Consider the following 15,123-nt stretch of genomic DNA (forward strand, 5'->3'; position numbering starts at 1 on the left):
GAGCCCCACTGGCTGGGCTCTTTCTGTCTGTCTTAATGGGGCCACCAGAAAATCTGAAGCTCAGACTATATATTTACTGGACAGTGAGGCTCTAAACCAAGGTGAGGGGCGTATGGCAGGAGGCCCCAGGTAGGGCAAGGCTGCCCCTGTACCAGGATGCCATGCACGTGCTCTGTCAGGTAGAGGAAAATGACACAGGCCACTGCAAAGTTACAAATTTATTGGTCTGGAAATAAATACAAATATCTCATTAAGAAACTCCTCTGGAGAGACTTGTATACAACAGTCTTCTCTCTGATTCAGCCACTCCCACCCTGACCTCTGACCCCGACCATTCTGCTCAAGGTCAGGGAAAGCCTCCCACATGGTAGGTAGCAGGTGAACTAAATCCCTCACTACCCCTCAAGCTACTTGCAAGGCTTGAGTACTTCCTCCTACCAACTCTAGGGTCCCGGAAACCACGAGGCCCCAGCGGCTGGTTCACAATTCCTATACACTCTGATTGAACTTCCTGTCAGATCCATGGTTAGCTGAAAAGAAAATCAGAAGGCAGTAGTACAGGAACTTGACAGCTAGGCTGACGTGGCCCCAAAATGTCAGTGGTGCCGCCCCATTCAGAGAAAGGAGGTTAGAGAGGCGGGGGAGAGTAGGAGGCAGGAGAGGGAATGAAATCCCAGGGAATGCACATTCCAGAACTCTCACATCTCAGCCACCACTGCTGCCCCCTGAACCCCCACTGGACTAAAGCAAACTGGTCCATCGGTAGATCCAGGAAGGTTAGCAGGTCAGAAATGTCAGGCCATCAAGTTCAGATTCAACCCTAGTTGTCAAAGATTTAACTCAATCACAGAAGATTCCCAGAAACCAGAATGGGATCAACTGAAATCACAACTACTCTGGATTCCATCACAACCACAAGGAATCTCTTATTTACATCTATTACCCAAAGCCCACCCCCACGCCAGCGCCCCTGCCGCGCTGCAAAGAGATTCGTGGCAGCCACAACTGCTCGGAATGTCCCCTCCACCTCCAGGAAAGTATTAAAGGGTCTTCCTCATGAATGAAATAACCATTCATTCAGGTATTTGGGGTGGGAAGCGGAGGCTGAGGAGGAAGAGGCAGAGAGCTGAGTAAAGCCTTAAATCCATGATACCAAATGCTTGCGGACCATTTTTGTGTTTGTTTTCTGGGTTTTGTGGTTTTTTTTTTTTTTTTGCAAAGCCAGGAGATGCTGTTGCCTGCTTTCATGCTCATTAAAAAACGGTCAGAAAGGCAGGCTTGTATGCTTCGGCATTAAAAAGTGTGTATATGCACAACTTTAAAAATCTATTACAGGTTAACTACATAGATTTGCTTTTCTACAGTCTTCAAGCCTCTGCACAAATTCCACCTCTTTTCCCCGCTTCCTATTTTGCCTAAAGGAGCAGCCCATGGTCCCTGCTCTCCTCCCCAAACCAGAGAAGGGCTGTGTTTCCAGAAACTGGGTCGGTGTGTCTGGCTGGGGAGGGAACAGAAGCAGACGAGCTGGGCTTTGGATGAAATGCCCCTTACAACCAGGATGCCCAGGTCAGCCTAGGCTTGGATCCATGACGGTTTACTGCTGTGTTTCTTGTTTATGGGCAGCCTGGCATCATGAGGGAGAGTGAGAAGGTAGCCACCAGGCCACTCGTCAATGCAAAAGGGACACTGAGATGCTCCTTTTCCTTTGGTCCTCCCCACCCAGCCCCCCAAGGATGCCCTCGACAAATCCCATCTAACATTGTCATCGCCAGAGCTCACTCTTACAAAATAAGCTTTGGATTAATACCAAGTTACGTGCAGTGTGGCAGGCAGGGGCACGGGAGGGGCTGGAGGAGGGGCAGCTACAGTGATCCCACAGTCCAGGGGCGGCCGTCCATGCAGGCCGCCTAGCAGGACACCTCCATGGACTTGGGCCCGGCGTTGTTCCCAGCGGCACCAGAATTGGGGGTGATGTCCAGGCGGGCGCCCTCGCTGGTGTGGGAGCGGCTGCGGGTGCCCTCGCTGGTGTGGGAGCGGCTGCGGGTGCCCTCCAGGGACGTGACGCTGGAGCCTGAGGCCGTGCGGGACCGCATCAGGCGGGTCATGCTGGCCGAGGGCACTGGGGAGAGGGGAGAGAGACGGTTACGGGAGAGAAGGCAGCCACACTCCAGCAACCGGGCCTCTTCTGTGCCCGACCTGGCTGGACATCTCTATGTCCCATCCGTTCTCACAGTGATCCAGACCCTGGGCCCCTGTCGTCCCTCCATCGGCCCACAGAGGTGGACAGCGAGGCTTCGATGGGGTAAGGACATGCTGTGAGCACACAGTGGCTCGAACCCAGAGCTGCGTCTGAATCCCAATTCTGCCACTTCCTTAACAGCTGTGTGACTTTGCGACTGTCCCTCTCTGAGCCCTCTGGCCCCATCTGCAAAATGGGGACACTCACACTGAGCCCACAAAGTTAGTGCCCAGGTGTGTGCCACCATCTGGCACAGTCAACAAGCACTCCGATGAGGAGTACGTTCAAGTCGCATGGACCAGCCCCTGCCGACCACAGGTGGGAAACCGAGGCCACACAGTGAGTCTGTGGCAACGTGGTTAGTGTCAACTTTCCCCAGAAGCCTGTGAGCTCCCAGGAACTATCAAGGGCGCTGTCTATTCTTTGGGGACTTAAAACACCTTTGTATGTGGCAGGAAGCTGGTAAAATGTAACAAAGACAAAACAGCTCCCATCTGAACCGGGTTGAGTAGTATCACCCAATTTCTCGCCCACTGGAACCTCAGTGTAGCCTTAGCTGGAAGGAGGGTCTCTGCAGAGGTACTAACTTCAGGTGAGGCCACAGCAGAGTAGGGTGGGTGCTAATGCAATGGCCTCTGTCCCTCCAAGAAGAGGAGATGGTCCCGGACACAGAGAAGGCCCGTAGAGATCAGAGGCCGCAATGCAGCCACAGCCACTCAGGACACCAGACGTTTGGAAGAGGCAAGGAAGGAATCTTCGAGAACCTCTGAAGGGAGCAGGGCCCTGCCCACACCCTGACTTTGCACGTCCAGCCTCTAGCACCGGAGCACGGTGAGAGCTGCGTTTCTGTCGCTTTCTGCCACCCAGTCTGTGGATCCTGCGTGGCAGCCACGCCGCTGATGGCAGCATCACAGCAAAGGCCACACTGAACCGTGGACCAAAGCATACTCATGCCTGTCACTGACCCTTCTTCACTCGACGGGCACACGGCTGGCTCTCTGGGGGTGGACACCCACGCGCAGAGTCAACCCCGCTGTGCTGAATCCCCTTCTCAACTACAGGGCGGTGCCATGGATGCAAAGGGCTGGTCACGCCTGGCCCACCATCCTGGCAGGCGCTGGGTCAGTGACCACTTCCTGTCGCTTTGGGCTCTAGCCCTTCCTGTGGTGGCCCCTGCAGCCTGCAGGAGGCTCCGGCTGACGTGGGGCATAAACATGGCCTGCCGTGTGCTTCCTCTCTCCCCGGAATATACTTTCAAAGCAGAAATCGGCACCCAGTGGAGGCCAGGACAAAGGAGTGGCGAGTCACCCCCTGCGAGGTCACCAGGCTGCCTGGCGCTAGCTCAACTGCTTTCGCCTGCACTTCCCGCGAGACCGCAGCTCGAGCCCACGGGCCGATGGATTCGGGTGGAAGAGGGCACCTGGGGACGTGGGTCCCGCCTGAGGCTATAAATCAGGCTCGACCGCTCTCGGCCGTACTAGAGACAACATGGCTGAGGCCAGTCTGAGGACGGCGGTCAGACACACTGTTGCTATTTTAAACGATCAAACAGTTTAAGTCCCAGGGGAAAAGTGAAAGGCGTTAACCTACAAAGACTTGCTAGTTAAGATGGGAGCACGGTTTTCATCCCAAGCGGCGGGCAGAGGGACCAGAGGAAACACAGGGTCAGAGGCGTGGCTCGCACACCACCGAGCCGGGGCAGCCCCTGCGGTGGAGAGCCCCCTGCGGGTGTGCTCTGTCCCGGTCAGGGGCTGCACTTTGAGGACGGCGTGTGTCTCATGAATGAGCCCTAACCATGACACAGGCAGCAGCACGTTCTTAAATTACGCTGCCATTTGTCCCTCAGCTCCCCAATCAAATGTTTTAGCAAAGGTACTCTGGGCCCTACGCACCAGCAACTGTATCACCCACTTACCCACAGCTTCCTGGATTTCAAAGAACTTTCACCCCCCCCCCCCACTCTGCTCCTTGCTTAAGCTCTCGAAGCCTGTTTCATCACGTGTAAAATGAGGATAAGAGTATTTCACAGAATTATTGGGAATGGCTAAAAGGGGGGGGGAGGGATTTATAAATAGTCCTTCATCACGACCATCATCATCACCATCATCACTGCAACACAAAGTCTCTAAGAAAGCTATAATCAAACAAAAAGAGTTCCATGGTTTCATTGTTGTCTTCTGGGGGTTTAAAAGGATAGTCTTCACCTAAATCTAAACACACTCCCTGGTAGGAAACCACTTCTGGTCAACAGTGGAGGGAGAAGGAGCCACTGTGGTGTCAAGGAGACACTGTGTATGGCTTCCCACCTTCCCTGCACCCGGCTGTTTCTTCCCTGGACCTGCCCAGTATGCAGGGAGCTGCGGCTGGCCAAGACGCTGCAGCATCCACACCTGTACGGGACATCGAAGTCCAACTCCCACCCTGCCCCGTGGCCCCTCCTGCTGGGAAATGCCCCACTTACTGTAACCCATGCCCTGCACGAAGTACTTGAAGGCCTCGGCGAGCTTGGCGGGCTGCAAGAGAAGGGAAGGGAAGGCAGCGCGGTCAGTCGCTGGGGCTCCACATCACGAATGGCCACGTGAGCTGTGCCCGTGGTCACCTTCACTGAAGACTGGGCCCAAGAGAGGAGGCCGCCGTGTGTTCACAGGACAATACACACAAGGCAAAGGAAGACTATGGGGTCGTTATAGGGAGCGAAATTAGCTTTGGCTAGGGGAAAAGTCAAATTCACTTCGTTGCGGCAGGAGCTTGGTTGAGTCACGTGACCCGTGTGAGCCAGTTTCTGCACCTTTAAGTTGAGGACAGTGAGCCACACCTACTTCTGAGTGTTTCTGTAAAGAAGATGGCACGAGATGGCCCAGTGCATCCTACTCAGCATCTAGGACGTAAGTAACGGCATCACTACCCCATGCCTCTCCTGGGGCCAAGGCCTTTCCAGCATCATCTCATTTGCTCCTGACAACCTTGTGAGGTTATTGCTTTCATAGGCATTTCTTAGCAGACCATGCATGGAGAGGTTAAATCATCCAGCCAAGGTCCTGCGGTTGATTAGTGGCGGGTTCTGCAGATGGACCCAGGGCTTTCCCAACCCCCCACCCTCAAGGACTCTATGCTCCACCTCCAGGGCACAGTGGCTGGCTGAGCGGAAGGATGAAAGATGGATGAATGGATGGATAGACAGACAGATGATAATAGATGCAAGAAAAACTATTGATGGAAGGAAGGAAGATGAATGAAAAGAAAAATATGGATGGACAGAAAAAAGGAAAGATGGATGGATAGAAAACAATGGAAAGAAAAGTATAGCTGAAAGGATGGATCGTGGGACAGACAAACCAATTAATCAACCAGGTAACTTTGAGTGAAATGAGTTGGGAATGCTGAGAAAACATCCAGTTCTACCAATTCCTCGCAAACATTTCATTTAATCAAAACTGGGAGATGTCCCTACGCTTCACACCATGCCTTTCCCTCCTTCCCTTCTTCCCCCGGGCACATGACCTTTGCCTTGCCCTTTCCTGAGCTCCAAGCTTCTGCCTCTGTAACTTGTTTCCTGAGCCCATGCAGCCCAACTGGCTCACTTCTTCTACCTCTGTAACTTAGCTTCTGCCTCTGTAACTTGTTTCCTGAGCCCATGCAGCCCAGCTGGCTCACTTCTTCTACCTCTGTAACTTTCTAAGTAAACTTTTTCTGATAATGTGTAAAAATAGAAAAACTGGGAGGTGAATGAACAAGTAAAGGCCACATTTACAGTCTAATTAACCCCGACTCTCAAATGCACGGCCCTGGATCTATTCTGCTCTGAGGGTCTCACGTCTCTGGTGAGAAGTCATCAGCAGAGGTGGTGTCCCTGCCCAGCTCCACCAGCTCTGCCACTATTCTACAAAGAGCCAAAGGCGTTTAAAGGAGAGACTGATCAAACTGCCCTCTGGAGCCCATGTGACAATGGCAAGAACGCGTCAGGAGCCACAGGTTGGGGCCGCAGAGGGCCTGGGAGGTCTCAACAGGGCCAAGGGAAGCAGGAGTGTGGGTTTGAGAATAAGGGTCCCTGCGCCCAGCTCTGGCTCCCCGGGAGACCGTGGGCACTGTCTCCCACCGTCTATTCTCACTTTCCTCTTCCATGACACAGAGAAAAAACACGGGCTCCTCCCACCTCTGAGGGCTGTGCAAGGATCAAATGGAAGGAAAGATGGGAACACCCTGCGTAAACACACACAACTGGTCGGGGCAGGAGGAAGAGGTCCTCCCTGGCTCATCCCTGGAACCCTGGGCTAGTTCAGCTCCTGCCAGGACATTGGAACCCGGTTTTAATTGTGGCCAGGGTCTGATCTGTTCCCATTCCAAATAGAGAAAGAGAGAGGGAAGGCAGGGAGAAGAGGGAGAAGGAAAAATGGTGCCCCTTGTCCAACCCAAGGAAGCCCCGGAGTCACACTGCCCACGGCGGCTCCGGTCAGGCTGGATGGGTGAATGGCTCCATCACTACGGGCAGGCCTTCCTCACGACCACATCTAAGCAGGGCTCTTCTGGGAGCCCATCCCTTCCCTGGCAAGTGGGCAAAACATAACAAGAGCAAAAATGTTGAAATATCTTTGTTCCTGTCTAGCGGGAGCGGAGGGAGACACGGGAACAGGTGCAGAGAGCCCGAGAGGGCCACCCCAGCCCTCTGCTTGCACTTGGGGCGGGGCTCTGGGGGAAGGGCTTCTAGAGGTCAGTATCCGCCTGATGCGGACATCTGCTCGGACGGCCCGAGGGCCACTGGCCTCCTTCGACGCCCAGTGACGCATTTCCTATCCCGCATGAAGACTGTTTGATGTCAGAACAGCTCCACCTGCTGAGGTTTCCTCTGCGCCCGGATGGACCAGAGCCATCACCTACTCACGGGGACTCAGAGCCGAGACTCTCCCTTTTCTATCCGACAACCCTTGAAACTGGCGGGGCCACATGAATCAGAGAACTGACCCTTCTGCCCAGAGACAGCCCGTGGTCTCTGGGGTCGGGCAGATCTAGATTCTGGTCCATGGTTGCCTCACTGTGTCCACGGGACATATGCCTTCACCCCTGTGACCCCCGTGTTAGGCGCTCCACAGGGGTTTCTGGGACATCAAATGAGTCCTCAGGTACAAGCACTGCTTATAAATGGTGACACATGTCATCGGAGGTCATGGGGAGGTGGGGACGAGCAGGCAGCTAGAGGAAAGGCGGTCACAGGTCTCAGAGACACAGCCCCCACCCGGGGAGGTGGCAGGCGGGACTCACCTGGGAGATCTGAGGGAGGCCACCACAATCTGCCATCTGGAAGACAGGGAAGCTGGTCAGTGCAACGACCTCGGTGCAGGTGGCCCTCGCTCGGTGAAGCAGCCCCGGCGGGCACCCACCCTGCCTGCGGCCCGAGGGGCTGGGCACGCTGAGGTGAGGAAACCAACGGGGCTGCTTCTATGACATCTGCCTCTGCACTGCACTGCGTCTTCCTGGCCCCGTGACTCGCAGCTTCAGGTACACTGGGCACTCGGCTGAGCCTTGTGGATAATTTTACTCTGTTCCCGAGAACCCTGGAAGGTAGACTGTCCGTCTGGAGGGAGCAGACAGCTGGAGGAGGTGCACGAGGTCCTGGCGCTCCCTGCACAGACCCCCCCCCCCCCAGGGAGGAACTGCCAGACTAGACCTCCGGCCTCACGGGGCTCCTGCTAGACCACCCGTGGGAAGTGCGCTGATTCCCCAAGTCGCTACTAAATCACCAAACCCGAAGCCACCAGCGCCACTCCGGGCACGCGCGCGTGTCTGCCCAGGAGTGGAGATGACGGCGCTGGCTCGGGAGCACCTGGCAGAGGGGGAGGGGGCCCTCGGGGGAACCAACTGGAAGGAGTCGGCGAGAGCGGTGACGCCGGGCCACCCCACAGCCAGCCTCAAGGTCAAATCCCAAGGGCGACAGGCTGCAGCCCGTAGACCCCTGGGGTCCCCCAGAGGGGTCCTCTCATCTGATCTGCTCAGCCAGCACCCAGTAGGTGCTTGTGAACACAGACATTAAGTCATTCTTTCCATCAGTTCTGACCACCAGCTTTGCCTAAACCGGCACAACTCAGTTTTTGCAGCGAAGTTGGGAGTTTCTAACACGCAAACGCGTGTTTTTTCCTGTACCTTGAGGAGAGTGGTCTTCGTTGGGTCCAACTTCGAATTGCACTCCACCTGGACAAGGAAAGGGAGGAGAAATGTGTTCGTTTTCTACCTGGAACCAATGTCCTGACCCTTCCCCCTCCCGGCCGCCATCATCAGAGGCCCCACTGTCCCCAGTGGCACAGAAGACTGTGGGCCGTGGCTGAGACCGAGGTGGCCCTCCATCCCAGCCCTGCCGTTGCTTGGCAATGGACCCGTTACTTAGCTCCTCTGAGCCTCGGTCTCCTCGTCCATAAACTGAGGCTCATATACTTGAAGGGGTTGTTATGAAGACCACCTAACAGGTAGACAGTTCTCTAGAAATAGTCACTGAATGAGTGGCCTTGTTCAACCACTGGACGCCAGTGAGTCTGCAGGTCCGACAACCCCAGTCCCAACCACCGTTCTTCCTATGAGGTCACGTCCACCAAGCCGGTATCTCTCTTCAATTTCAATGCCCCTCTTAAAAGTCCATCCAGAACTGGGCAGAATACCAACTTATAACCCGTGACGTTCAGAGTGCGTACAGGAGACTGTCGTCTGCCTTGGTGGGAACAGTCTATCTCTGTGGATGCATCCCACGATCACGTCCATGGATTAGATGGCCGCAGAGTCACGCTTCATGAAACCAATGACTGTGATCCTGCCCTGCAGCCCACTGCACGAGGAAGGTCACCCCCAAGTCCCGCATGTCCCCAGCTACGGGGCTGTTGGAAAGGTGGAGCCCTTGTTTTGTCTCCACAACATCACAGGTGGGATTAAAGGGTGAAATGAACCAGAAAACCTTGCTTAAGCCCAGCTCCCCAGGCACCTCCTGTCCTGCCAGATGACCGGGCACCAACCAGGCCTCCTGAATGGGAGGGAGTCTCTTGGCCAGGAAGCCAAGTGGAAAACATGCTCATAGAAACAAGCCAACGGGAGGCAGACGGGCAGGTGAGGGGGCCTGGGAGAGGAGACAGAGGGCCCACTGCCAAGCAGTCACCGATGACAGTCACCAGGGAAAGAGGCTGGTGACTGGGCCCTCTGCCCAAAGGCCGACATGGCACTGAGAAAGTGTCACCTGTTCTGATGAGGGCAGAGGAGAGGGAGGAGGAAGGCAATCAGATTTGGACTGCACAGAAACCAGTGGCTGATTTCTACTTACCACAGCATCCACAGCAGGAGAACTGTCCCCAACCACCAACAAAGCAGGACACCTGGGGCCAGGGAGAAAGGGGCAATTAACACAGGTTCATTGAAAGACTCTCACACTCCCAGGGCTGCCAAGGTTCCATAAAAAATATTTTTGTTTCTCCAGTACCCTTTGCTCCTTTTCCTTCATCCTCCCTCCACCCTCCGCTTTGTTCTTAGAACAAAAAAGGTTGGTGAGTCATTTACACCTTAGTATGAATTTCACCAGAGAATTTCTATGCCCTGATGTTTTTATTTTAAACACCCTCTCCTCAAGGAAGGACGAGTGGGACTTGGTCAGCCATCGAGATCAGAGGCAGCAAAGACACCGCTGATGGAGGAAATGCCCTGTGCCAAGTTCAGGTGTCCAGTTCACTCAAGGAACTGAAGAGGACACAGTGGCTGCCGGTGGAATACGGCTGTCGTTCCCAAGGCTGACTTCTCCTGGTTCAGCAGGGCACTTTAGCGTGGGCTCTGTGAGGCCCAGCGAACACAGCATTCAGCGTAAAGTAGGTGCTTAATAAATTCTGTCTACAGTGAGATCACACTCCTTGTCTGAGATCCAAGGCTCCAACCTAGGTCTCGGGACCACCCTGAGCACCGGCACGGGGAGAAGATGGGCGAGCCTGGGTTGTGCCTGGTGCCCGGATGGAACACATCCAGTTCTCACTGATGACGATGTCCTGGCACAAGGCTGGCAGCCCTGCCAAACGCAGAAAGAAGAGCCTCCCAGCAACTGGGAGCCAAGCAAACGAGGCAGTAATAGGGAGAAAAGCAACTCACTGCAGGGTGACGGTGTGCACTCCCGGCATGGGTCGCTCGATCTCCAGGTCCCGCCGGCTACAGAGGACACAGCAACATTCATTACATCCGCAGGCCCGCCCCCGAGGGGGCCCCTCCCACTGAGCCCAACCCAGGAGGTCCTGCCATGGGCTGTTCGGTTCTGGCAGACCACCCAGGTGTCAGCCTGTGTGAGGTCACGTGGCTTTCGGGACACCTAGCTCCTGGGTCCATGAAAGTGGTTTCCGGGACATTTCCCACGGAGCCCACCCCTCGGTCTCCAGGGTGTTTTTCTTGTCTTTTTATAGGAATACAAGTCACGCCCTCCACCACGGAGGGTCCCTACCTCCCCGGAATCCCTACCTGACCAGGGATTGCCCTGCAAATAGGCTCCGCTTCCACCCTTGGTCTGAGCTTACTCTCACCCCAACTCCAAATCCCAACTCGCAGGGTCCCCTGCGGGTGCCCCCCCCCCCCAGACGACAGCCCGACCCACTGCAGCTCACAGGACGCGGCCTCCGCGTCTCTCTCGACACCCGGGGCAGCACCCCTGTCTGCGTGAGCGGCTGGTAAGAGCAAGAGGACATTGGACTCCCACAGACATGAGTGCACATCGTGAGTCATTTTCGTGGCACGGGGACAGAGAGACAGAGCCCAGGTTCTCATTTCTGGCCCCTCTGTAGGAGCAGGACAGAGCGGGCTCGGCAGGCTGGGTGAGTCCCCTGGAGATTCCAGAACTTCTGGCTGCATCAGTGGCCCCGAGCTGTTCCCTCCACTATGGAGCTCCCGACAGGCACCCAGTTATGGGTAAGGGGGCTGCACCCTTGTCAAAGGCTGTGTGCAGGTGTTACATATGCTGGGAGTGACTCACCCTCCTCCCAGCAGCCTTCCTGGGTTCCTCCCACCCCCCAGTGCTCTGCTTCACCCTCAGCTCTCCTCACATCTGTGTTTCCCTGTGGTCACCGTGGGCACATACTCCCACCCTCTGAGGGCATGACTGAGTCTCCCTCCTGTTTGCATCCCCCAGGGTCTGGAGTGGCCGCTCAGCTCTTTGCAAAGTGCTCAAAACCCCAGGAGACACCTTACTAAGGGCACCCCATCCTAATACTCTTCTCAAGTTCAGGGGCTGCTGCTCCTACTAATGCTACCAGCCCCTCTGCCTCGTCCGTGCTGCAGACCTACAGAAGGAGCCGGATACGCGGGCGTCGCTACCTGTTGTAGGCGTTGATGAACAGGTGCAGGTTGCCGGGGTTCATGTCATTGATGATGTGCTGGTGGTAGGTGTGGACCACTTCGACGTTATTCTGCATCTCCTCCTGCGTTGAGAGAGAGACAGTCCTTCGTGGACACTGTGGCCTGGCTGGCCAGTCCCTCCCTTCTGCAGGTTAGTCAGGTACCACGTTGAGACAACAATGCCTGAGGCACAGACGACTTTGGAGCCTAAGGAAGCATCCGAGAAAGGGAACCCCACCCCGACGCAGGCTGGTGTCCGAAGAGCAGCCAGGGGACAGGAACACAGACCTCCTGGGTCTAGAGGTGAACTCGGGGGGTTCCGAACAAGCCACCCCAAGATGTGCCAGAGTGGGGTGCGAGTTATTTTGAGCAAAAGGCAACGGAGACCCTGGGCGTTTGAAAGATACTTCTGCGCCCCTACTTAACTTTCTAGAAGAATTTGAATCATTAGCCTGGCCCAAGGTAAGCGTCGTGACCAGAAACGACGTTTCGCCTAGCTGTGCGGCAGGTGTCCTCCCTGCAGCGACCCTCTGAAGGCCCAAGGTGCGTGACCTCCTCCTCAGCTCAGAATGTCAAACACACCTCGATTTCCCTCTCTGTCTCTGACTCTCCCGTGTACGTGGGATTCCCATAGACACACGTGGTTACATCTGGTCATCGGCCCTTGCTAAGGCATCTCATGCCTACTGGATGGTGAGATCAGCCCAAAGAACTCTGAGGGTAGAAGACAGTTCTCTCCTTATTCCTGCCCATCACTGCCCCTTTCTTGGGAAAGTACCTTAACCTCTGAGCCTCAGTGTCCTCGAAAAAAAAGGGGGAGGGTGTTAGGATGACCTACTTCCTCGGGTTGTGGATTTAACAGAGGTTGTGCACTTTGGCAAAGCCTTTGCAAATGGCAACAATCAATGCAACTCTTAGCAAGTATATTTTTTAATGGGGAGCGATGCTTGCGAAACAACCCAGCTCATGCAGTGGAGCTGCTGGAGGACAGTGCCGACTCCCCTGGGGCAGCCAGAGCCTCGGCCTCCCCTCTCCCGGGCCCTTTCTGAACGTCACTCTGGACAAACCCCCTGGCGCGGGCTCCGCTTCTCACGTGTAAACAGCAGACGCCGTAGGTTTTACAGAACAGCCCGATGTGCTCGGAGGCGACCAGAGCCCGAGTGGAGGAAGCGAGGGGCCGGCGTCAAGCCCGCGCTGCCGTCCAACAGTCCACTAGCATTTAAGCAACTAAGAGGCCAGCTGGCTGTTCGGAGGTGAGTCAGGAATGCTAGTCTGAGGGACCGTGCTGGGGTGTCACACCGAAACACAGCTGCAGAGACTTGGGGGCACCAAGATGCCCCGACTAAGTCAGGGCACAGTCAGGCTGGACTCCCTCCCCGCCCCGACGGCCGTCTCCAAGGGCTTCTCCGTGTTGCCCTCAGCTCAGACCTTACGGGGGGACCTCTCGCAGACCGGGAAAGGGAGCCGCCGAGGAAACGGGGCGGCAGTGGGCTGAGTGGCACCCCCGCCACGTCCACATCAAATCCCTGGACCCGGCATGAACTTCTTTGGAAAAAAGGTCTTTGTGGAGGTAATTAGGTGAAAGGTCCCGAGATGACATCACCTGGATGATCCCCGGGGGGTCATCAATCCAATGACACGTGTCCTTAGAAAAAAGGTGCAAGGAGATTTGAAACAGACACGGGAAGGCCCCCCACAGAGACGGGGGCAGGGACTGGAGTCCGGGCACAGCCCAGGTGCCAGAGCAAGGAGAACCCTCCCTAGAGCCGCTGCAGGGACCCTGGCCCAGAGCCCTCGACGTAAGAGCCACGGCCTCTCGACCTGTGAGGGGTACATTTCTGTGTTTTCGGCCATTCAGTCCCTGCAGCTATAGGACACTGACCCAAGGTGGCAGGGGCTACACTTCACCAACCCCCGGTCACACGTCACATGGTCACATGTCACACGGCCACACTTCCTGGCTAGGGGCTGGGCAGTGGCGAGTGGGCGGCCCAGCAGAAACGGAGCCAGTTGCCTTGCGCTGGGTAACCGAGGGGCATTTCAGGCCCCGTCCAGACTTGTCAGCTTTTACAGTTTCACTAGGTGCTGTTCCTTGTACTTCCACCAAACGGTTAAAAAGACGTGTGTGAGCAGCAGGGAGACCGAGTGGCTTGGTGACCGTGAATAATGTCACCTTACGTGTGGCACCAGCACACGGTGCCCGCCCGCCGCAGGTGTCCACCCCTGAGCCTACATCTGGGCAGGCACGGTCACTCAGCGGAATGACCCAAGGCCAGGCCACGGGACTCACCTTCCCGAAGAGATGGGACACCACCATGTCTGGAAGGGCTTGGGTCCATCCGGAGATCTGCGACGACACAGGTGGGATTGGGAAGAAGGCGTTTGCAGCAGTGAGAGGTCAGCCCCACCCCACGGCCCTTGGGGTTCCTAGCACTCGGGCCTGAGGATGCCCCCTCAACAGGGACTCGGTCCCCTGCCTCTGGTCAGCTACCAAACCTGTGGCCCCGGAAGGCAGGGCCTGGGTCTCCACCACTGCTAAGTCTCATAGCCCTGGGCACAGATGTGCACACGTGTGTGCCACACAGACACACTGGCCGTTAGCGTTCCTCACTCCATGGCGAGAAGGACCTCTTCCACTTCCAAACACACACAGGGATCCCCGATCCTGCCCCTCACGGTCTCTTAGCTCGGACTCCCCTCCAGTGCCAGCCTCTAGATTGTCCCCTAAGCCACGTTCCTCTCTCTGAGTACACCGCGGTTACTCGGGAAACGAATGACCTTCTCCTTTTTACCTCTCTGCAGCAGCAACGCTAGGTGCATAGAGGAGCTCCATGAATGCTAGGGATACAGCGGGGGCTCCATATGTGCTAGGGATACAGCGGGAGCTCCATAAATGCTAGGGATACAGCGGGAGCTCCATAAATGCTAGGGATACAGCGGGGGCTCCATAAATGCTAGGGATACAGCAGGAGCTCCATAAATGCTAGGGATACAGTGGGAGCTCCATAAATGCTAGGGATATAGTGGGAGCTCCATAAATGCTAGGGATACAGTGGGAGCTCCATAAATGCTAGGGATACAGCGGGAGCTCCATAAATGCTAGGCACACAGCGGGAGCTCCATGAATGCTAGGGATACAGCGGGAGCTCCATAAATGCTAGGGATACAGCGGGAGCTCCATAAATGGTAGGCACACAGCGGGAGCTCCATGAATGCTAGGGATACAGCGGGAGCTCCATAAATGCTAGGCACACAGCGGGAGCTCCATGAATGCTAGGGATACAGCGGGAGCTCCATAAATGCTAGGCGCATAGCAGGAGCTCCATAAATGCTAGGCACACAGCAGGAGCTCCATAAATGCTAGGGATACAGCGGGAGCTCCACAAATACTAAGGATACAGCGGGAGCTCCATAAATGCTAGGGATACAGTGGGAGCTCCATAAATGCTAGGGATACAGTGGGAGCTCCATATGTGCTAGGGATACAGCAGGAGCTCCATAAATGCTAGGGATACAGCAGGAGCTCCATATGTGCTAGGGATACAGCGGGA

General features: G+C 55.8%; 1 protein-coding gene across 2 annotated transcripts in view; it reads right to left on the minus strand.

Moving 5' to 3' along the window:
• Window positions 1–203: 203 nt before the first annotated feature.
• The window catches only part of NDRG1 (N-myc downstream regulated 1), a 48,493-nt gene continuing 33,573 nt past the window's right edge, over window positions 204–15,123 (minus strand). For both annotated transcript variants that reach the window (XM_036263914.1, XM_036263913.1), the window contains 8 exons: window positions 13,863–13,919; window positions 11,552–11,655; window positions 10,343–10,399; window positions 9,534–9,585; window positions 8,375–8,422; window positions 7,496–7,531; window positions 4,701–4,752; window positions 204–2,119 (listed from right to left, as the gene is read on the minus strand). In XM_036263914.1, the coding sequence (XP_036119807.1) occupies window positions 1,908–2,119; window positions 4,701–4,752; window positions 7,496–7,531; window positions 8,375–8,422; window positions 9,534–9,585; window positions 10,343–10,399; window positions 11,552–11,655; window positions 13,863–13,919 (618 nt within the window). In that variant the 3' untranslated portion in view covers window positions 204–1,907. The remainder of the gene's footprint in view (window positions 2,120–4,700; window positions 4,753–7,495; window positions 7,532–8,374; window positions 8,423–9,533; window positions 9,586–10,342; window positions 10,400–11,551; window positions 11,656–13,862; window positions 13,920–15,123) is intronic.

The sequence above is a fragment of the Molossus molossus genome, unplaced genomic scaffold (assembly GCF_014108415.1).
Source record: "Molossus molossus isolate mMolMol1 unplaced genomic scaffold, mMolMol1.p scaffold_m16_p_16, whole genome shotgun sequence".
NCBI lineage: Eukaryota > Metazoa > Chordata > Mammalia > Chiroptera > Molossidae > Molossus > Molossus molossus.